Genomic DNA, 24,343 nt, shown 5'->3' on the forward strand with positions numbered 1-24,343 from the left:
CTTCACTGAAAAAGTGACTTTTTTTCTCCATTTCTTTGTATTTCTTCAAACAGTTGCACCGACAGTTTTTCTTGATCATCTACCTCGGAGGTATGTGAACAAGCTAGTATTCCCCTAACGTACTTAGCTATACTGGATCTAACACTATCTTTACTTCCAGATGTCATAAAGCTCTGAAAGAATTGTTAAGGGTACAGAGCCGTCAATTTCAACATGAGGGATTGCAAAGCGTATAATCAACAGGTATTAGAATGACATGAACTACTATGTCTTTTCTTTATATTTTCTATCCCCAAATGCAGTAAATTGATTATGATCCACCTCACTCTTTGAATATAATTAAAATTGTCCGGGCAATGTTCTCATTCCTTACAAAGTTACTCAACATTTGTCCCTTTGTCATTAATCCGTCCGTTTAACAATAATGATGCGGGACCAAAAAATGAGCCAAGAGGAATATGTTAGCATTTTTTTTCTTTGAGTGATGAGGAAAACTCGTAGCTACTACTTGAGGTATGTATTGTGTAAATCCTGTCTTAATATATTCTTTATAATATTATTTTTTTTATTTTTCATTTTATTTCTTTAATACACAATTTATATAAAAACATTTTTTATTAACATATAAATTCTATATTTTATATAATTATATGCTGTTTATATTTTCCTTCCAAGTATAATATTTTCTTCACATCATTCACTTCTACCACTTCTTAAACACAAATAGAAAATATTAAATATAATATTTAAACATGGTTGCAATAGGCGCTAGGCGCTAGTCGAGCGGTAGAGTAGCGCCTAGCGCCTAGACGGCCTAGGTGGTCGCTTAGGCGGCTAACTGAAAAAAAAAAAAACAGTGCACGTGTGTAAGTGCACACACACACACACACACATACACACACACACACACACACACACACACACACACACACACACACACACACACACACACACACACATATATATATATATATATATATATATATATATATATATATATATATATATAAATGAAAAAAAATTAGCAAGGTCGAGTCGGTCGGGTTAACTCGGCTAACTCGACAGAAATTGACGAGTTAACTCGGCGTAATTGGACGAGTTAGGCGCTAGGCGGTTGAATTAGGCGCTAGGCGGGCGCCTAGACGGCCAGTCTCCTAGGCGGGAGCCTAGGGGGGAAATCGCCACGGCTTAGGGGCGCCTAGCGCCTAGGTGCCGATTACTCGGTGCCTAGGCGGGATTTTTACAACCCTGTATTTAAATCATAAATACTAATTCATTCGTAAACAATAAAAAATTGTTCACTTAAAGCGAATTATTTTAAAAGAACAAAATCATAAACTCTAAGGGTTGTGTTGAGTATATGTCATATAAGGAATATAAATGGAACAGATTTAGGTCGAACATATAGTATAAGGGTATTTGTACTTGTATATGTTTAGGGTTACATATAATGTGATGCTTGAAACCATGGATAATTGACATCACACTTTATTAAAGAACAGATTTACTAGTGTTCGCGTAGAGTCGTAGATACATTGCCGAACCATGTAAATCTTGCATACTTTAATTTCTGTCATTGTTATTGTTTCTTGTTCTAGTTAATCTCAACAAATTGGTATCAGAGCACTGGTAAGATGGCCAGTTCGAGTGGCACAGTAAGTCTTTTTTTGAAAACCTTGTAGGTAGAAAAATCAGCTGAAGGATCGTGCGGCATGAACCATTTGGTTTATATATGTTGCAGATGAAATCATGTATCGTATTTTGACCTTGGCAATCCAAAAAGAAAATTGGATAAATTGAAGTGTTTGTTCATGGAAAATTTTTTATGAACAACTCTATCTAAGACTTTATAGGCTTATGATGTAGGAGGGTTCAGACTTGGTATATCATATTAATTAATTTCTTTAGTCAAATAATCTCAAGTTTTACTATACGTGATGTCAAAGATTGAAGAGGGTAAGACGATGATCTTGTTATGTTCCCTGTCTTTTTTCTTTCAACATTTGCTTGTTATTCTTACGTATGGAAAAGTCACGATTAAATTTAATGAGATCTTCGTAGCCCTATTGACTTGTAATCTGTTGGAGAGAATTTGTATGCTAAGGGAATCAGGATAGTAAGAGGTACTCTAGATTTAAATCTATCAACAACAAGAAAGTTTCATGTTACAAGTGCAAGGAGTTTGGGCACTTGAGAAGAGACTGTACAAAGTTGAATAAGCAGTAAGAGGTTACGAACGTGGTATAGACTGATGACTTGGATTATAGTGAAGATGATGTTCTAATAGTTTCATCGATTTAGTTGTCAGATTTTGGGATTTTTCAATGCCTCTTATCATATTACATTTAACACGAAGTATGGCTCACAGATGGATATTGGTGATGCTAATATCCTGATGGGTCTCAACGTTGCATTATCTTTACTTTTCAGTAGGTCACCCATCTTATAATTGTTGTAAGTCATAATTGGCCCGACCTACTCCTACATCCCATTTGAGATTAGACTTGGCTTTCGCCTCCCCATCATAATATTGTGGATATTGGTGATGTTAATATCCTGATGGGTCTCAACGTTGCATTATGTTTACTTTTCAGTAAGTCACCCATCTTGTAACTGTTGTAAGTCATAATTGGCCCGACCTACTCCTACATCCCATCTGAGATTAGACTTGGCTTTCGCCTCCCCATCGATTGAATTTGTGATCTCGGCTTTATTACCAATTGATGGATCTCAATGCTGATCTATGCTTACTTTCCAGTGGGTTACCTATCTTGTGACTGCTGTAAGTTACAATTGGTGATAAGTAGGGTAGGCATTCATCATTTAACCACATCTTTCCATGGTAAGCTACAACGTCATGTCTCGAATTGAGCAAGGGCTGAATTCGACCAACCTGATCAACATTCAACGCATCTACATATATCAGAGTTAACGTAAAACATGATTTCTCTTGTTAGTTTGCACGCCAATGGTTTTATTTATAGTGATTAGGAATTATTAAAATCAATAAGAGTGTTTTTATTGTGATGAAAGGGAAAAAGACCACGGAAAATATGTATAAGTTGTTGGGTAGTACTGTTGTAGTTGGATCACATTCTATTGTGTCTAATGATGATACTATTAAGTTGTGACATTTAAGAATGGGTTGCCTTGAATGTGAATTGTCTGAATTATACAAAAGGAATGTTAAAAGATGGATTTATGTGAGTTCTGTGTATTTGCGAAACATTCCATCAGCTTTTCTACCGGGAAGCATAAAACTAAACGAATTTTAGATTATGTGCATTCTGATGTTTAGGGACTTATCAGGGACCATATGTGATTCTCGATAATAGGTTCACCTCACTCAGTCCTACCACTTCTTAAACATAAATAAATAGAATATAAAACATTAAATTTTAAATCATAAATACTAAATCGTAAACTATAAAAATTGTTCCCCTAAAGGGATTTTTTTTTTTAAAGTAACAAAATCATAAACTCTAAGGGTGTGTTGAGTATGTCATATAAGAAATATGAATGGAACAAATTTAGGGACTTATAGGGTTTATTTGTACTTGTAATAATGGAGTTAATATCACAAATAGTCCTCTGATTATTGCTCTAGTATTCTATTTAGTCTTTGACTTTTAATTCGACCAAAGTACGTACCTTGACTATCATTTTTTATTACAAATAGTCTTCTGTTAAGGTTTCTATTAAATAGGTGTTAAATTTAGGGGTATTATCGTCAAATTAATTAATATAATTATGATTACTTTATTTAGATAATTATATGGTAACATTATATGGCAACCTAATTAATTTCAAACATTAATAAAAATTAAGTTAATAAATATAAAATTATTAATTATTAATGTACACTAGAGTATAAAAAGTTAAAAATAAGCAATTAATAAATGGGTTTTTCCTTCTCAAAAGAAAATAAAAATCAATCACTAATTACGTATCCCTTTAAAAAAAAAAGTACTAATTACGTACATTGATAATGAGTTTTTCTTTAATTTGTTCATTTATGTGATTTGTCACACCCATTTTGTTTTTATTTATTAATTTAATTTAATTTAATTTAATTTAATTTTTATTAATGTTTGAAATTAATTATTTTGTCATATTAAAAAAAATTATGTTACCATATAATTCTCTAAAAAAAGTAATCATAATTATATTAATTATAATTTGACAATAATACCCCTAGATTTAACACCTATTTAACAGAAATCTTAATGGAGGACTATTTGTGGTAAAAAATGATAGTCAATGTATGTGTTTTGATTGAATTGAAAGTCGATGACTAAAAGGAGTATTAGTCCAATAGCCAGAGGACTATTTGTGGTATTAACTCAAATATGATGCTTGAAACTAGGGGTGTTCAATCGGTGAACGTTTTAACCGAAATTTTTAAAACATTAACCGTTAATCGAACCGAACTTTGTATTACCGAATTAATCGAATAAAAGTTTTTTTTTTTGGTTAATCGGTCGGTTAATCAATTAACCGAATTTTTTTTAAACTAAAGTTTTAAATTCTAAATATAATACATATACCTATAACAATAAATCCAATTAAAATATACCAGGACTATGTGGTCTAATGGTATCCGGGTTGGACTTCCATTTGGAAGGTTGTAAGTTCAAGCCTCAGTGGAGGCGTTATTAGCTCTCTGTGTTTCAGTAGGTTGAGAAAGTATATGAACAGATACTATAATGTAATAGAGCTAGTAGCATTCAAAAAAAAATCCAATTAAAATAATAAATTCACAAATTCATAAGAAAATATACAAAAACAATATTATAACAACATTACAAATTTATAGGAATTTTACATATTAGATTAATATTAAATTATTTATTTATTTATATTATATATATATATATATATATATATATATATATATATATATATATATATATATATATATATATATATATATATATATATATATAATATAATATTATATTATATCATATCATATATTATATATTATTATATATTTAACCACATCCCTCATTGGTAAGTTACAATGCCACGTTTCGAATCTAGCAAGGGCGTAACTCGATCAATTCGATCGACGCTCAACAATCCACCTCCCAACACATGTCACAACTTTGTTCACAAAGCCCAAAAACATGCTTGACTCGGTTCTTAGCTTTTGCGCTCACTAATCCCTTTCCTGGGATTGAATTTGGCGTGACCTACCCACATCCGATCTAGGACTAGACTCCTCTTTAGTCTCGCCGTTTATTCGAACCGGTGACCTCGGCTCTGATACCAATTGGAGAGTTAGTTCATGGAATTTTTATTTATTTATTTATTTATTTATTTTTAACAAACAAACTGTATCTAAAGTAGAGGGGCTTTGAGTTTAAGATGTATAGGTTCAGACTTGGTGTAGCATATTAATGTCTTTAGCCAAATAATCTCAAATCTTACTATGTTCACTATCCTTTTTTCTTTGAATATTTGTCTTTGTTGTCAAAGATTGAAGATGAAGGCAAGGCGATGATCTATCTATGTTCGTTGTCTTTTTTCTTTGAACATCTGTTGATTACTCTTACATACGGGAAAGTTACGATTAAACTCAATGAGACCCCTGAAGCCATGTTGGCTTGTAATATGTTTGTGACAGTTTGTATTTTAAGGGAGTAAGAGACTCTAGGTTTAAATCAAGAAACAACAAGAAAGTTCGGTACTACAAGTGCAAAGAGTTTGGGAACTTGAAAAAAGATTGTTCAAAGTTGACGAAGCAGTAAGAGGTTGTGAAACATGGTATATACTGATGACGCTGATTATAGTGCAGGTGATGTTCTAACATTTTCATCGATCCAGTTGTCAAATGCTTGGATTATGCACTCGAGATGCTTTTATCATATTACATCTAACAAGGAGTGTGGTATACAACCTATTGTGGATATTGGTGATGAACATCTTGATGGATCTCAGTGCTGCATTATGCTTACTCCCCAGTGAGTTACCTATCATGTGACTATTGTAAATCAAACATGCTTAACCACGGAGTTTTTTGACTATATAGTTGTCATATCCTACTTAAGTATGTTGACATTAATCATTTAACCACATCCCTTATTGGTAAGCTACAATGCCACGCCTCGAATCTAGCAGGGCGTAACTCCGTCAACTCGACCGGCGCTCAACAATCCACCTCCCATCACGTGTCGCAACTTTGTTCACAAAGCTCAACAGCATGCTTGACTCGGTTCTTAGCTTTCGCGCTCACTAATCCCTCTCCTGGGATTGAATTTGGCCTGACCCCACATTCGATCTAGGGCTAGACTCTGCTTTAGTCTCGTCATCGATTCGAACCCGTGACCTCAACTCTAATACCAATTTATAAATCTCAGCTTTGTACTATGCTTACTTCCTAGTGAGTCACTATCCTGTGATTGCTGTAAGTCAAACATGCTTAAGCCACAGTGTCATGTCTTAAATCAATCTAGATGTATGATGGTATTGTTAGAACTTTGCATGATATTATATTAACTAAGAATTTGATTTCTCTTGCTAGTTTGTATGCCTATAGTTTTATTTATAGATTTGAATGTGATCGGAAACTATTAAAATTAATAAGGGTGCTCTAATTGTTATGAAAGGGAAAAGACCACGAGAAATATTTATAGGTTCTTGGTAAGTACTGTTGTGGATGGAGCACATTTTGTTGTGTTTAATGATGATATTATTAAGTTGTGTCTGAATTATACAAAAAGAATATGTTAAAAGGAGTTAAAAGCTTGGTTTCTATGAGTTTAGTGTCTTTGCGAAACATTCCATAAGCTTTTTACTGGGAAGCATAAAACTGAAAGGATTCTAGATTATGTGCATTCTGATGTTTGGGACTTACTAGGGATCCTAGGTGGCTCTCGATATTAGGTTATGTTTATTGATCTTTTTCTAAGAAAGTTTGGGTGTATTTCTTGAAACAAACATGTGAAGTTTTTGAGAAATTCAAGTTGTGGTAGGCTGAGATTGAGAACCAAACTATTAGAAAAATCAAGTCCTTGAGGTCTAACAATGGGCTGGCTATGTCTTTGTTCCATGAGAGATCAAAATTATATCCAAGTCAAAGAAGTGCATCTTTTTGAGTTTCGAAAAAGGTGTAAAATGGTACAAGTTTTGGAATCATTCAACCAAGAAAGTGGTGTCTATCACAGTTGATGTGGATATAGGTCGGGTTCTTCTGAATGAAAGAATAGATAATCCACATACTGTTGAGGCTCAAGAAGTTGTAGGTGCCACATATGCAACAAGTTTGAGTTCAGAGAATTTACAAGATTATTGTTTGGTCAAAGATAGATCGATATGTACCTTTGTCAAACCACCTAGCAATAATGATCCAGTTATCTTTCAAGAGGTTGTTTCTAGCCAGGAGAAAGATAAATGAGGTCAAATTGGAGCCTTTACATTAGAATCATACTTGGAGCTAGTTCAACTTTCTCAAAACAAGAAGGCTATAGGGTGCAAGTGGGTTTCTAGGAAGAAAACACCTGTATTAGAAAAATGAGAAAGATTTAAGGCTCGGTTAGTTGTGAAAGGGTTTTCTTAACAGAAAGGGATAGATTATGATGAGGTTTTATTTCCTATTGCTAAACATTTTTATCAAGTTAGTACTTGATTTGATAGCTATTTGATATTTGCATTTGGAGTAGATGGATGTGAAGATTATTTTACTACATGGTGATCTAGATGAACAAATTTTTATGAAGCAATCTAAAGGGTGAAACTCAGAGGTGGGCTATGGTTTGTAGGCTTAAGATGTCATTGTATGGGCTGAAATAGGATTCACGATAGTGGTATAAGCCATTTGGTTGTTACATGATTCAAATTGGCTACACATTTTGTGAGTATTATTGTTTTGTCTATGTTAAGAGCCTTGGTAATGGTTCTTTGATTTTTCTATTACTGTATGTGGATAATATGTTTATTGCTCCTAAGACTTAGTAGTTACATAAAAAATTCATGACATGAAATTTCACAGGAATAGAGGTGCAAGGAAGTTGTGATTAACTCAACAGAATTATATTGAAAAAGTCATTGAAAAGTTTGGGACAAGTCTAAATTGGTTAGCACTCTTTTGGCTAATCGTTTTAAGCTCTCATCTACTCAGTGTCCCCAAGTAGTTAATAAGATCGAAGATATGACAAATGTTCCTTATGCTAGTGCAGTTTACTGGTTAATGCATGCGATGGTTTGTACTCGACCTGATTTGGCTCATGCTGTTAGCCAAGAAGTACATGTCTAAACTTGGGAAGTAGCATTGGAAAGTAGTTAAGTGGATAATCCGGTACTTAAGGGGTACTATGAGGCATGGTATTGTATTTTGAAAAGAAACAGAGTGATCCTATGGTAATGAGATATGTGGATTCTGATTATACTGGTGATATGGATAACAAACGTTCTATAATAGGATATGTCTTTACTACTAGTGTTGGTCATGTTTGTTGGAGGTTATCAGTTTATTCTGTTGTAGCTTTGTCTACAACTGAAATAGAATACATGGTTGTGATTGAGGCAACTAAAGAAGCTTTATGGTTTTCATGTTTGATTAAAGAGTTGTGTATTAAGCAATGTGGAGTTCAATTACATTGTGATAGTTAGAGTGCCATTGGTGTAACATATTAATGTCTTTAGCCTAATAATCTTAAATCTTACTAGACTTGATGTCAAAGATTGAAGGGATGATTTGGCTATGTTCAATGTCTTTTTTCTTTGAACATCAGTTGATTACTCTTACATACGGGAAAGTCACGATTAAATTCAATGAGATCTCTGCAGCGCTGTTTGGCTTGTAATTTGTTGGTGACAATTTGTATGCTAAGGGAGTCAAGATTGTGGAAGGAAACAAGGAAATGATAATTCTAGTAAGAGACACTCTAGATTTAAATCAAGAAACAACAACAAAGTTCGGTGCTACAAGTGCAAGGAGTTTGGGCATTTGAAAAGAGAATGTTTAATGAAGAAGCATTAAGAGGCTGTGAATGTGGTATAGACTGATGACTCAGATTATAGTGAAAGTGGTGTTCTAACAGTTTTATCGATCCAATTGTCAGATGTTTGGATTTTGGCCTCGAGATGCTCTTATCATATTACATCTAACATGGAGTGTTGTTCACAACCTATAGTCAAGTATTTTCAATTTTGTTTTTTTCTAGACAATGATATCTGTCATAATATTGTGAATATTTGTGATATAACATCCTGATGGATCTTAGTGCTGTAATATGCTTTTGATCTGCTAACTCATTGGAATTCAACTTATGTGATGCTTGATAGTGCTATACGGTATCGTCATCTTTTTCGCTCTCTTGGATTAAATGATAGACATTACAAGTGTTGTCCTTCGAATGAAGAGTGGTCAAGAGGGGAAAGGATGCGTGCATTTTTGTATCCATTTTATGCTATCACTAGATTATAGGTTCATCCTATCCTAATTCGAATTTGTATTTTTTTGCAAGTTTGGAAGATTGAATGTTTGCTGCTTGAAAATTTAGAAAGTGGAGTTCTGAAGATTGAAGGTTTGTTGCTTGAAAATTTAGAAAGTGAGTATGAAGTAGTAAAAGATATGATTATGAAATTGAAGTCTGACAAGGACTGAGATGAGTACAATGTAATAATGTTGAAATTGCAATTTCAAGTCAAGGTTGAATGAATAAAAAACAAATGTATCGCTACGAGAGTTGACCCAAAGGGAATCGTCATTTGTTAAAATTGAACCCGAGTTATTCCAAAATTCTCTCTCACAAAGAAAACTCATTTGTCACTTGAACTACCCTATTGGGTTTGTTTATTTGTTATTGGTTAACATATGTAAATAATTAAATTATGCAGTGTTATATTGATTATCGAAGCGAAACCAATCGGTGGCCAAACGAAACAAAGAGTTCCACAGCTCTCATAATAAGAATAACCAAAACCAATCGGAGAGTTCAAAAACCACCAAATAACACACTACAAAATATATACATCTATGTATTATATATATATATATATATATATATATATATATATATATATATATATATATATATTAGTTTTACACGCGCATTGCGCAAATGAGTTAATGCCCAATGTTTACAATTAAATAAATATTTGAAAGTATACCAATGCAAGATTATATATGAGAAGTTCATACATTAAGTAATTTAATGTCGAATTTGTTTATTTAAATATATAACTCATAGTATATGAATACAATGTAATATAAGAAATTCATTATAATTGTTACTACACTTTTTTTTTTTTAAATAGTAATAAAGTATTTTTGTTGCAAAGGGTTCTAATATATTTAATGAATGCACATGTATACAAGATCAATGAATGAATCAACGGTACCAGTCCTTTAGGTGTTTTACTCGGTGTTCATTTAGTTCAACCATTATTATGGATAAAGAAATTTCTAATTTAAGGAATTTAGATGTAGTAAAAATTTAAAATTTTTAATTATAATATAATCCAAAGATATTGGACAATTGGTAAATATGATATAACCCAAAAATAAAAATGCTAAAGAAAGTGTTTGGTTATTCAACAGTTTGAAGCAACAATTTGTTCCAAACCACTGAAAATACAAACATTGCAATTTACAATATTTTCACTTAGTATTTTTTAGAATGATTTCTCCAAAACACCTCTATATTTTTATTTTTTTTAAAAAAGTTTACTGTAGAGCCATTTCGACTCATTGAATAACAAGAGCCAGTTTCGTTAGCTTACTGATGGGCAAACTTAGTTTTATAGGAGCCACAAGGCTCCCACGCCACTTTTCTCACCGATGTGGGAAAAGTGACAAAACTAAGGGGATCCGAACGTTCGGCTCCCCATATGTTTTATTTATTTATTTATTTATTTATTTGTAATTTTATTTATTTTATTATATTATTATTATTATTATTATATTATTATTATTATTATTATTATTATTATTATTATTATTATTATTATTATTATTATTATTATTATTATTATTATTATTATTATTATTATTATTATTATTACTAGTAATTCACCCGCGGGATGCACGGGAAAAAATTTATGTTATTATAAATATAAATTAAAAAAATAGAAAAAATAAAAATATTTTAAATTGTTTAATATAATAATATTTTTGAACTTCCATTTGTCAAGTATTTATTATTTTTATGGAACACAAAATTACAATTAAAATTACAATTAAAATTTTATATGGTTAATATAATCTCTAATTATGTACATATTCAAATAAATTTATAAGAGAATTTACATAATTACATTGATTTATTCTTAATTGTATTTCATCTATATTATAATTTTCACAATACGAATAATAACTAAGATAATTACATTTAGAAAGCAAATTCCAAATTTTGTAGGAGTAAATTTAAACTCTAATTGAACACTTTTTTTTTTTTTTTTTTTTTTTTTTTTTTTTTTTTATATATGATTATATAATATATTCTTTATGCACATGTCATTCCATAAACCCACATATCATTCTATAAGCCCAAGACCATTTTTTGTGGAGATAATTCAAATGAATTTTTTTTTTCTTTTAAAAGTTCTAAATTTAGAAATTCGGAAAAACATTAAAGACCCATACGATATATACATTTATATATTTAAATTTTTATTTATGGCTCAAATGATTTTTTTTTTTTATAATTCTGAAATTCAATAATTGACCCACGGCCCGCATCATTTGTTTTCTTCATCCCTTATCGCTTTTGCCATTTCTTTGAAGCATTTGAAAAGATAGAAAAGTAGACTTCCCAATCTCTAGCTGTAGAAGGTGGTTCCTTAATGTGTGGGTTGATGAAGCAATTTTGCAGTTTATGGATGTCTTTGTTCTACCAAACACTAGCATAAACAAAGCTCTCTAACAATCTACACAATGTAATAAATTAAAGCAAAGTGCAAGGAATAGGGGAACAAAATCATAGAGCAGCAGAATTTTCCACCCTCGAATTTGTAAGACATGATATAAAATAGAATGGTCCGAACATCTAAAGCAGTGAAATTATAGATGTGACATGGCGCAAAAAATGGACTTTCTAGTCAAACTTGAGTTACAGAATTTTATAGATGGAAACCTAATAATTGGATAATTATTTTAATCAATATAACTACAATTGTTCTATTGAATGAACAAAGGGAAACATCAATTAGTTATATCCCTAATGTCCAGATTAAGAATTTACTAACTTTAGCATAATATAATTTTTCTAAAACAAAGTATCATGGTTTTTTTAAGTACAATATGAAACAATTACTGCTGCATTACCTTGCTCAATTGAAGGTATGGTAGAGAAGCTACAAATCCACAAATCGAAAGTCTTTTAGGGGGTGTTTGATTGGATGGAAAACATTTTCCTAAAGGTGAAGGAAAATGATGTTTTATGTTGTTTGGTTGGATGGAAAATTTTTCTTGAGAATGAGGAAAACAAATTCCTAGCTCATACTAGGTATTTTGTTTTCCATGGAAAAGGTTTTCCATGAAAAACTAATATGACAATTTTACCCTCATCATTCTTTATTAATTACTCTCATTATTATTATTATATTATTATTATTGTATAGGGTTATATTTGTCATTGTAATCATTATTCTTTACCATTCCAAACTCAACCAAACAATGGAACTCATATTCCCAGTAATTTCTTTTCCACCAACCAAACAATGGAATCTATTTTCTTGAAATTTATTTTCCATGAAATTTCAATTCCATTTCCCTTCAAATATTTTCCAGCGAACCAAACGAGTTGTTATAGTGGATCTCGATTAGTGAAGTGAACATGTAAAAACCAAAACTAATGACACTGTAAGTGAAGAGCACAAAACGAGCTGAAGGATGCTTAAGAGTGCACCTCATAGTAATTCTTATGAGCACCGGGAACTTCCAGAGCTTCGACGTCGAAAGAATCAATCCAATGACCAGTCCGAATCAGCCGCTGCTCGGCGTTGTCCTCGTCGTCGGAGTCAATACCGTTCAGCTGCAGCGAATCATCGACGCTTTCGCCGGTATCAGTGCCGTCATTATCCATCTCCGATCCCTCCTCGTCCTGAAACTGTCAACACATGCAAACAACACTCTAAAAAGCTAGCCAAAATCTGTTGTAACTAGCCTTAATCTTTCTGTTGTAATCTGTTAGGAAGTTAGTTAGAATCAGTTGCTTTCCCTTGATTCCCTTTTCCTCTCATAAATAGCTCTTCCCTGTATCTGAGGACAATCTAATGAAACAGTGTTGTTTCTTCTTCTTCACCCTTCACTGCCAATCGCAATATGGTATCAGAGCCATAAGATCATGGCCTGGGGTGCACCTTCAATAAACACAGTTAGACCAACAATGGCTTCCTCCAGTGCAAATCCTTTTCCGAATCTCGGCCAGAATGCCACAACTTCCACAAATCCCACTCCAAACCCTATTGCCTATGATCCTAAGGATCGAGTTGATCCACTGCATCTTCATCCCAGTGAGACTCCTTCTCTTCAGCTGGTGACTGCTCAGTTAGAAGGGAGGTCGAACTACCATCCCTGGGCGAGGGCCATGGAAATGGCGTTGAGATCAAAGAATAAGATGGTGTTTGTAGATGGAACCATGGCTGTTCCAAGCAGAGGAGATCCCAGGTACTTCTACTGGGATCAATGTAACACCATGGTGCTTTCATGGATTCTCAGGGCTGTTTCACCAACAATCGGAAGGAGTGTTCTCTGGATCAATACGGCTGAAGGAATGTGGAAGGACTTGAAGAAACGTTTCAGCCAACAAGATATTTTTCGCATTGCAGAGATTCAGTCAGAGATTCACCAGATCAAACAAGGTACTGCATCTGTTAATGATTACTTCACTCATTTGAAGTTACTTTGGGATGAGTTGTCTGTTCTTAGACCAATTCCCTCATGTGAGTGCTCACCAAGTTGTGAGTGTGGTAGGGCTCTATCTGAAAAGATTAGGGAACATCTAGAAGCTGATATGTTGTCAGCATTTCTCATTGGACTGAATGAGAACTACACTAACACTAAGAGGCAGATAATGTTGATGAAGCCTCTTCCTGATGTAGGGGAAGCCTTTGCTATGGTTCCCCAACAAGAAAGACAGTTGGATGGTGAAGTGGTTATTCCAGGAGATAGCTTGGCAGGGGCCAGTGCTTTCTTTACAAAATATGACAATAATGCAAGAAGATCCTTCCCTGGTCAAAAACAAAAACCAGTGTGTAGTTTCTGTGGCTATACTGGACACACTATAGATAAATGCTACAAGAAGCATGGTTACCCCCTGGCTGGAAATCAAGAAATAAAGGGGGGGCAGTTAATCAAACACAAGCTACTGTCAATGGCTCAGAGAATGGATCAGAAATCAACTCATCTGTTAATGAAGATGACTTTAGAAGATTCTTGGAATTCATGAAGAGTGAAAGAGCCATCAGTTCTCCTCTCAATAACAACATCTTACCAGCCAAGGCTAATGCCGTAGCAGCAAACTTCATTCCTGACACTAGGATGGAAGGTAAGAATGCCAATCTCACAAAATCTGAGTCAATATGGATTTTGGATAGTGGTGCCACACATCACATTGTGTGCAATGTAAATTTGTTGCAAAATCCTAAAGAAGTCAAGGGAATATTTGTTGACTTGCCTAATGGAAATCAAGCTCAGGTTTCCCACATAGGGACTGCTCAGCTCTCCACAGACTTGATACTGCTGAATGTTCTGTGTGTTCCTGTCTTTCACTACAATTTACTCTCATTAGGAGAGCTTACAAGGAGATCAAATTGCCATATATTGTTCCATTCTAATCAATGTGTTATACAGGCTCAACACCTTGGGAAGATGATTGGTATGGCTGAACTAAGGAGGGGACTCTATCAGCTTACATTTCCTGTTTTTACTCAATGTAATCTGGCTATTAATGTCTGTAGTTTTTGGCATGCCAGGCTAGGGCACCCCTCTGAGGGCAAAATCAAGTACTTACACACCTTAGATAGTAAGATTTGTAATGACAAACCAGATGTTTGTGACTATTGTCATTTTGCAAAGCAAAGAAGGTTGCCCTTTCAATCCAGTTCTTCCATTTCTGCAAACTGTTTTGACCTTGTGCATGTTGATATTTGGGGTCCATATCACACCCCCACCATTTATGGTCATCAATACTTCCTAACCTTAGTAGATGATCACAGCAGGGCTACCTGGGTCTACCTAATGAGGAAGAAAAGTGAAGTTAAGCAAATTATACAGACTTTCTATGAGTTGATCAACACACAGTTTGCTAAAAGTATAAAGTGCATAAGATCAGATAATGGGAGAGAATTTAACCTGGAAGATTTCTACCTCAGTAAAGGCATTGTGCACCAAACCTCCTGTGTATACACTCCTCAACAAAATAGTGTGGTTGAGAGAAAGCATGGCCACATCTTGGCAGTGGCAAGAGCTCTAAGGTTCCAAGCAAATCTGCCTGAGGATCTTTGGGGGGATTGCATCCTTCATGCAGTGTATATAATCAACAGGCTGCCATCTGCAACCTTGGATAACAAGATCCCCTATCAGATCCTATTTAACAAAATGCCCCAGTACCAACACCTTAAAGTTCTTGGATGCTTGGCTTTTGCAGTTGTCCCCAGCTGTCAGAGAAACAAAATGTCACCAAGGGCTAGAAAATGCATCTTCTTGGGGTTTGCTAATGGAGTTAAGGGGTACAAGCTCCTTGATCTGCAAAGTAGGGAGGTATTCTTATCTAGGGATGCCTGTTTCTATGAAAACAAGTTCCCTTTCCACAATGTTGAAGATAGTCAGTCTATTGATCTTGTGTTACCCTCTGATGAAACTGTATGCCTTGATCTACATGAGCATGTGGAAAGCCCTACTGATATGCATCTTTCTGAAGTTGATGAATCAGTAGCAGATCAAGTTCAATCCCAACCATCACCACCAAGCAATGATGGGCAGCATGGTGCAGAATCAACACATGCACCTCAACCAAGGAGATCAAATAGAACCAGGACTGTTCCTGCCTATTTGATGGATTATACATGCCAAAATGCAGTGGCCAAAAAGACATCACCACATCCTATCTCTAAAACTATCTCCTATGACAATCTGATAGAAAGATTTAAAGTCTTTGCCATCAATGCCTTACAGGCTAAGGAGCCAAAGAACTACAATGAAGCAATTAAAGAAGATTGCTGGAAGAAGGCCATGGAGGCTAAGATCAAAGCCCTACAAGACAATAACACCTGGATAGTCACAAATTTTCCTCCCAACAAAGAGCCTATAGGGTGCAAATGGGTATATAAGACCAAGCTCAAAGCTGATGGAACAATAGAAAGACACAAAGCTAGGCTTGTTGCAAAGGGGTATACTCAAACTCCTGGCTTAGATTACTTGGACACATTCAGTCCTGTGGCCAAGATCACCACTATCAGGATGTTGTTAGCCATTGCAGCTATAAAGGGGTGTACTCTTCACCAATTAGATGTCTACAATGCTTTTTTGCATGGTGATCTAAATGAAGATGTTTATATGAAACTACCTCCTGGTTTTACTCCTTTGAAATCTGGCCAGGTTTGCAAGTTGGTAAAATCTCTCTATGGGTTGAAACAGGCAAGCAGGCAATGGAATGTAAAGCTAACTCAAGAACTGATCAGCATGGGTTTCAAACAAGCCATCTCTGATCCATCTTTATTCACCAAAGGCAGTGCAGACAGTTTTGTAGCTTTACTCATTTATGTGGATGATGTTGTGATAGCAAGCCCTGATTTACCTCAAGTTGAGCAGATTAAGCAGCATCTCAACAATGTGTTTCACATTAAAGATTTAGGACCTTTAAGGTTCTTTCTGGGGTTGGAGATTGCAAGGAATAGTAGAGGCATTTCCATGTCACAAAGAAAGTATGCCTTGGAACTTCTTGAGGAAACAGATTTTCTGCTATGCAAACCAGCCTCAACCCCTATGGTTCCTTCAATCAAACTCAGCAAAACCTCCGGAGATCAGTTGGAAGATATCACTCAATTTAGGAGGCTGATAGGAAAGCTTCTATACCTTACTATCACCAGGCCTGACATCAGTTATGCTGTTCAACAACTTTCACAATTTTTGGACTGTCCAACTAATGTTCATATGCAGGCTGCTCATAGGATCCTGAGATACATCAAGGCTGCACCTGGACAAGGGTTATTCTTCTCAGCAAAATCCACTCTACAAATAAAAGGTTTTACTGACTCTGATTAGGCTGCTTGTCCAGATACAAGAAGGTCCATTACTGGCTTTTGCATCTTCCTTGGCTCATCCCTTGTCTCATGGAAGTCCAAGAAGCAGGCTACTATTAGCAGAAGCTCTTCTGAAGCAGAATATAGAGCCCTAGCCACAACAGCTTGTGAGATTCAATGGTTATGTTATCTCATGAAGGATCTAGGAGTCTTGGAAGTTTTTCCAGCCATGCTGTATTGTGACAGTAAGTCAGCCATTGCCATAGCTGAAAATCCTGTGTTCCATGAGAGAACAAAACACATAGAGCTTGATTGCCACTTGGTGAGGGAAAAGCTGCAGAAAGGTATCCTAAGGCTACTGCATGTCTCAACTGATAATCAACTAGCAGATGTCTTTACAAAGCCACATGCTCAAACTACATTCAACAACTTCATCTCCAAGCTGGATCTCCATAGCATGTATATTCCAGCTTGCGGGGGGGTGTCAACACATGCAAACAACACTCTAAAAAGCTAGCCAAAATCTGTTGTAACTAGCCTTAATCTTTCTGTTGTAATCTGTTAGGAAGTTAGTTAGAATCAGTTGCTTTCCCTTGATTCCCTTTTCCTCTCATAAATAGCTCTTCCCTGTATCTGAGGACAATCTAATGAAACAGTGTTATTTCTTCTTCTTCACCCTTCACTGCCAATCGCAATAGAAACACCCAACGCGCCTCGATCGAATCCATCAACGCATTCTCCCTCTCCGATCCCTCCTCTGCCATCTCCTCTGAAACTTCACTTCCTTCTCTTCGTCACTTACCTCAAAACCTGCGCCATTCGCATACGAATCAATATGTACATGTACTGAATCGTGCTAGAAAGCCTGAACCCTAGAATTTAGATGGATTTCACCGATGCTTAGGATATCCTGGGGCGAAAAAAAATTTCAGTAAAGGGAAACATTAAAACAAAATAGATAATTAAAAAAAATTTAAGAAATACAGTTGTAAATATTGTTGGATATGGACGAAAAATAAAACACATCGATACTTTATAAAAATATTCATAACAAAATATGAAAAACATAATTAATTTGATAAAATACTTTGAATATAAAACACATTATAAATTATACATCTCTCTCTCTCACACACACACACACACACACACACACACACACACACACACACACACACACACACACACACACACACACACACATATATATATATATATATATATATATATATATATATATATATATATATATATATATATATATTAAAAAATTATTAAAAACGTGACTGTGTTGAAGGAGTCAAAGAAAACTGTAAAACTAAAAATACCAAACATGCTATTCAAACCCTTGACCTTTACTATTACCAAACATGTATTCTACCAACTAATCTAACTTATTTCTTGTTTTAACATATAATAGTTTTTTTTTTATATTAATACTAAAACATGTACTATATACACATATATACATACAAATATTATATATGAGGTTGGGGTAGGATGAAGGGGGGCAGCTGGCCCCATCTTTGGCTCCGTCTCTGCTAGTAATTAGTTAACCAACTAATGCTTTATTTAATCCTTTAGTAATTTTGCATACTTTTTTTTAGAACATTCAGTATATAAATTATTTATTTTAACGCGGGTCTGTCTTGCAACGTGGATTCGTATCCATGGTATAACTATCCGTGCTCTTAAAGGTGGGCCCACAGAAAGGGCTTAATGGGTTGGATAATGAGGCTCATGAGGTTGGGACTGATCAGTCGAAAGGAAGAGGGAAAATGGGCAAATTATTGTGTGGACCATGATCCACACAATGTTATGTGGATCATAACAAAAAGTACATTTTTAATATACTAAATGTACAATTAATTTTGTACTGAATATACATTATACAATATAATGTACACTCAGAACAAAAATAATGTACATCCCCTGAATACAATGTACATTATTTTTGAATTGAATGTACATTATTTTACACTAGACAAAATATGGTCCACACAAATTGTGTGAACCATGGTCCATACAATAATGATTGGGGAAAATGGGCCGAATAGTGGGCCTGGTCTAGGAATGGAGAAATCTGGAGAAAATATATGTAGAATTCAGTTTCAATTTTTGTTAAGTAAAAGTGGATTCAGATTCTTCGTGGGGTCGTTATATCGTGGGCTGCGGTGCACGTGCATCGCAGTCAAAACGACGTCATTTCTTTAAATCACTACAAGAAAAATGCACATAGACAACACTAGAAAGACAACAGTTTTTAAGAAAAGTGTTGTCTTTTGTATAAAAGACAACAGTTTGGTCCAAAACCGTTGTCTTTGATGCAACACTTTTGTCAAAGACAACGGTTTTTACTTAACCGTTGTTGTAAGTGTGTTGTCTTTGTGCATTTTGTGAAAAGACAACACCACAACGACAACGGTTTTTTAAACCGTTGTCTATGTGCGTTTTTTTTTTTTTAAAAGACAACGGTTTTTTTAACCGTTGTCGTTGGTGTGTTGTCTTTAAGCGCACTGGAATACACAACACTAGAAAGACAACGGTTTTTTAAAACCGTTGTCTTTGTGCGCTCTTTTTTTAAAAAAGACAACGGTTTTATTTAACCATTGTCATTGGTGTGTTGTCTTTAAGTGTACTCGAATACACAACACTACAAAGACAACGGTTTTTAAAAACCGTTGTCTTTGCACGCTCTTTTTTATTTAAAGGACAACGGTTTTTTTACCGTTGTTGTTGGTGTGTTGTCTTTAAGCGCACTAGAATACACAACACTACAAAGACAACGGTTTTTTAAAACCGTTGTCGTTGCGCGTTCTTTATTTGTTTAAGACAACGGTTTTATTTAACCGTTGTCTTTAAAATATAAAAAAAGATGTTAACATCTTATGTATGAATGTGCAACATCTGGTATATAACTGGGTTGCTTCTGTGTTAGGATGCCCGCAGGAAAAATAGAACCTGAGACCTCTAACATAATAAACTCTAAACCCATCAAGCTACACCAACACTTATATATTTAAGCGTAACATCTAGGATATAACCAGTTTGCTTCTGTGTTGTCTCTGAGAACAAAGACAATGATTGTATAAAATAGGTTAAAGATGCTACCAGGAAGGATAGAACCCAAAACCTCTAACATAACAAACAAAACTAAACCCACCAAACCACACCAACCTTTGTTTACTAAAGTGTTACACCTTATCTTTTACTTATAATTTTGGGCTGGCAGCTTTGACCTCCGGGCATTTGAACAAAGAAAGAATACAATTCAAAAGTTAATTTAATAATTATATTTTCGTTCATATTTAAATATAAAATTATTCACCAAAATTTCAATTTTAATTAATTAAAGTTTTATTTTCAATTACAATTAAGACCAATCTATGAATTCAAATAATAATAATAATAATAATTATCAAGTATAAAAAATAATAGATTATATCTATAATATTTTTTTAAAAAAATTGGGGGCCCTGTGCGGTCGCGCCGGTCCGACATGGCCTAGTACGGCCCCGGCGGTGCGGTGTGGTGTTCCGAATGGTGCGGTATGGTGTGGATCGGCGTAAGGGCGGTATGATAGGGGCCTAGGTTGGTAATCGATCCTTTCGGCTAGCGCATGACTAACAAGGTTAGCTATATGTTGGTAATCAACCATTCCGGCATGCATGGGACACGTGGAGAATGGATATGAAAGAGTAGTTGATATTGTACAGTTAGTTATAGCCCATTTCTTTTGCCGCGATCTTTGTAATAATTGGGCCGCCATCTGTCTGGGTAATAAAGGACAAATTATGATGTGCAACTGTGTGCACCATGGTGCACACTGTTCTATGTTCATAATTACCGAACTATATATTCATAATTTTTGAAATTCATATTCATAATGATTGAACTCTATATATATTCACAATTACAGAACTCTATGTTCATAATTTTCGATATTCATATTACCAAATGTTGAACTCTGTATTCACAAATCACAAAACTTTAGTATAGAAATTATGAATCTACAATATAAAAATTTTGAATATTTACACTACAAAAAAAAAAAAAAACAATTTTTAGTGACAAAAATTTAGTGATGGGTAGAAAAACCCCTCACTAAATGTATTATTTGTATAATTTTTGTGAAAGTAAAAAATTACTCTAATTAAAAGTTTATGATTTAGTGACAAAATTTTAATTATATATTTATTTTAAAAGTATACTCTGACTATTGACATGAAAGATATTGTTACCATCATCATTATCTGAAAATTATTTCACTCAAATCTCATTCCCACCAAAACCTTATTTTTAGGCGCCCAAGTCTAATTGCTTCTAAAACACTAGTACAAAATTGAACATACCACCGGCTTCGCACCCATCGCACAACTACCACCGGCTTCACGTCACACCCACCACCGTTCACAGCCACCGCGACAAAGCCACAGCCACCACCGCGACGCCGACGCCACAGCCGCTGCCACGCCGTTGATCTGAACCCCTCCCTTGCCCTGCGACGATGGCGGCCTCCCTGTGACGACGCCACAGCCGCCGGCTCCGATGTGAGTTTGTGAGAAATTTTAATTTATTGATTTCCTCTTGCCTATAAATAATTAACCATTCGCCTCTGCATAGTGTTCATGTATATTGTTATGTTATTTCATATTGTTAATAGTTCTTCAATATTTTCACTCTATTTTCCTCGTTTTCTCGTATGTATATTTAGGTTTTTTTTTTTCTTCTATTTGCTTGATTTTGTTTCTACTATTGCAATGATTTTATGGTATACAAGAGTGATTTCCGCAAGAATTACAAGGAGAATTTTCCTGATAACAAATCTATGGCCATTGTGAGATTTCTTAAAGCATTGCATTTAAGTTATTCTTAATACTAATTGCATAGTTGTTTGGATGATACGATCATAATGTTATTATTATTTTAAGCATTATCACTATTGTGTTTTTGTATATTAAAATTGAACCAAAGCTTCAATTGATAGATTATTTCCTGTTTAATTTCATTTAAGGTTGGGAAAGCTGGTGGTGAGAAATGGAAGGCAATGTCTGACTCTGTGAGCTCTGATCTTCTGCTTTAGAGTTATTATTAAGTTTGTGTATTTAAATTTGAATTAAATTGCTCGATACATCTGTCACACGTTTGCTATATGGACTCTACTGTTAGGAGAAAGCTCCATATGTGGCAAAGGCATCACCTCTGAAGTCTGAGTATGAGAAAGCTATGCAAGAGTTCAAGAAAAATGTCTCTGTAATTCTCTTTGAAATTGATCACTTTTGATATTTTCCTTATTTCACATCATTATTACATTACTTTTTGCTATGATTTTCCGCTAATGGCTTTTTAAATTATCCTCTACTTCTCTATTGTAGAAGAGTAGCAGCTCAGAAGCAACCGTGTCTGAAGAATCTGAGCAGACTTCTGAGGTGAAAGACAACTCTGAGCATGAAGCAAGCTGTTAGGTCTGTTGCAACAAAGTTTCCTTTACTGTAGGGTTTGGTATTTCAATTGTTTCACAATTCAGACTAATTCCTCATGATATAGTCTACCGTTTGCATGTTAATGAGTGTAGTACTTAGATGGTTTTCATACTTCTGTTGAATACATACTTGACAAGAATGTATCTACACATATATATACTTTCTATTATGAGAATGCAAACATGTCATCATATTATTAAGATGTGTGGACAATATCAATCTTGAAATGTTTTCCCTCAACCTTTAGAGCAGCTTTGGTGGTGCTACATCTTATTATATACTCACAGGATTCCAGAATTTCCCCCGGTTACTTGTCTGTACTTATATTGTAACTTGTAAATGCTCCGTAACTATTTTCTATATATCAGATTTGAAGATCTGAAGGACCAATTAAGAATGCGTTTATTGAAGAAGCGCAAAGTTAAAAGAATCCAGTTTGTAATTACAAATGGGGGTTTATCTATAGAATTGAATACATATGCTTTAATCCGTCCAACCAATCCAGGTCTGATTTTATTTCTTCATAGTTTCGTGAACCAAATATCTTCAAGATAATTGATAACTAATTTATTTTCTTCTTTCTCAGGGACTATTACTTGGCTTGATTCTGTCTCTAACCTTCCTATAAAGGTAATCAATCTTAATGTCTTCTATTCTCACAAACAAGAATACAAGATAAAACTTTAGCCTTGAGATGATGGTTTTAAATGAATCAAAATGAACAGCAGTCTCTGGACAGGGTAAACTAAGTGGAATTTAATAAAGTTGTTGTTAATTGACTTCCTGTAGTCTGTCTTTGTTTACTTATGTGCAACTGGGCAAGATAGAACAAATCTTACTTAAGTGACTACTGATCATTCACGTGTTCTCATATTCTACGTTTGATGTGATGAGCATTACTAGTTTGCTAACAAATTAATACTCAAATTTTTAATTACTTGGTGACTTCATTTAACAATGATCTATAGGTCTGTTGATCTCATGGTCTTACCAGTGAATGGTGACATTGTATTATGTCTAATTGATATCCTTGATCTCTAAGGTATCACCATTGTTCACTTCGAAGGTTGGTCCAGGGAACTGTCCATTCACTGTTATTGTGTTATGGGTATTGCACGACCTCTTCACTGGTGTTGCTTGAATATGTTTCACAACTCTAATCAGTATCTTCCAGTTTATGAGAGCCAAATACAAACCAAATGAAAATGAAAAATTAAATACTGAGAAAAGAGAGCATTGTTAGGATCAAATTCTTACAACAAACTGGTGTTTGTGAACTTCAGCATTTGCCAAAGAAAATGCATTTGCATAGAGAACCAAAAGGCTAATGAACAAGAAAGGGTAGAGCGATTTAGCAATGCTGTGGCTGAATGCTTCCATGTTGCAATTCAGAGTTTATCAGGTATGGTAGATATATGTTTTATGCTTTTACTTGGTGAAGAGAAAAGTATCAAGGCCTTTCTTTTATACAGGGGATGAGGTTGGTAGATTTGGTTTCAGAATGATTGTCAGCTTAAAGGGCAGACTTAGTTCAACCCTATAGGAGCCGGTGCATCCACTAACCTATCAAACTACTAAATTCTCATAATACTTTGCTTCCATTAGATCTAATATAATCTGCCAGGTTCATAACTTTTGCATTTATGGAAATTTGTTGGCAGCATCTCTTT

General features: G+C 34.5%; 1 protein-coding gene and 2 long non-coding RNA genes across 3 annotated transcripts; 2 read left to right on the forward strand and 1 right to left on the reverse strand.

Moving 5' to 3' along the window:
- LOC109167809 lies at positions 1-2,077 on the forward strand. The gene is made up of 3 exons (XR_002051909.1): positions 1-90; positions 161-243; positions 1,599-2,077. It is a non-coding gene; the product is annotated as an uncharacterized LOC109167809 (long non-coding RNA).
- Positions 2,078-12,864: 10,787 nt separating this feature from the next.
- Positions 12,865-17,919, reverse strand: LOC109167811. Its single transcript, XR_002051911.1, has 3 exons — positions 17,895-17,919; positions 14,262-14,264; positions 12,865-13,055 (listed from the first exon to the last, which is right to left on the reverse strand). It is a non-coding gene; the product is annotated as an uncharacterized LOC109167811 (long non-coding RNA).
- Positions 17,920-21,839: 3,920 nt separating this feature from the next.
- Positions 21,840-22,933, forward strand: LOC109167807 (high mobility group B protein 3-like). Its single transcript, XM_019316887.1, has 4 exons — positions 21,840-22,027; positions 22,205-22,249; positions 22,360-22,443; positions 22,566-22,933. The coding sequence occupies exons 1-4, from the start codon at positions 21,959-21,961 to the stop codon at positions 22,653-22,655; spliced, it is 288 nt and encodes a 95-aa protein (XP_019172432.1). The 5' UTR covers positions 21,840-21,958; the 3' UTR covers positions 22,656-22,933.
- The last annotated feature ends 1,410 nt before the right edge of the window (positions 22,934-24,343 follow it).

This window comes from Ipomoea nil, unplaced genomic scaffold, assembly GCF_001879475.1.
Source record: "Ipomoea nil cultivar Tokyo-kokei standard unplaced genomic scaffold, Asagao_1.1 scaffold3170, whole genome shotgun sequence".
Taxonomy (NCBI): Eukaryota; Viridiplantae; Streptophyta; class Magnoliopsida; order Solanales; family Convolvulaceae; genus Ipomoea; species Ipomoea nil.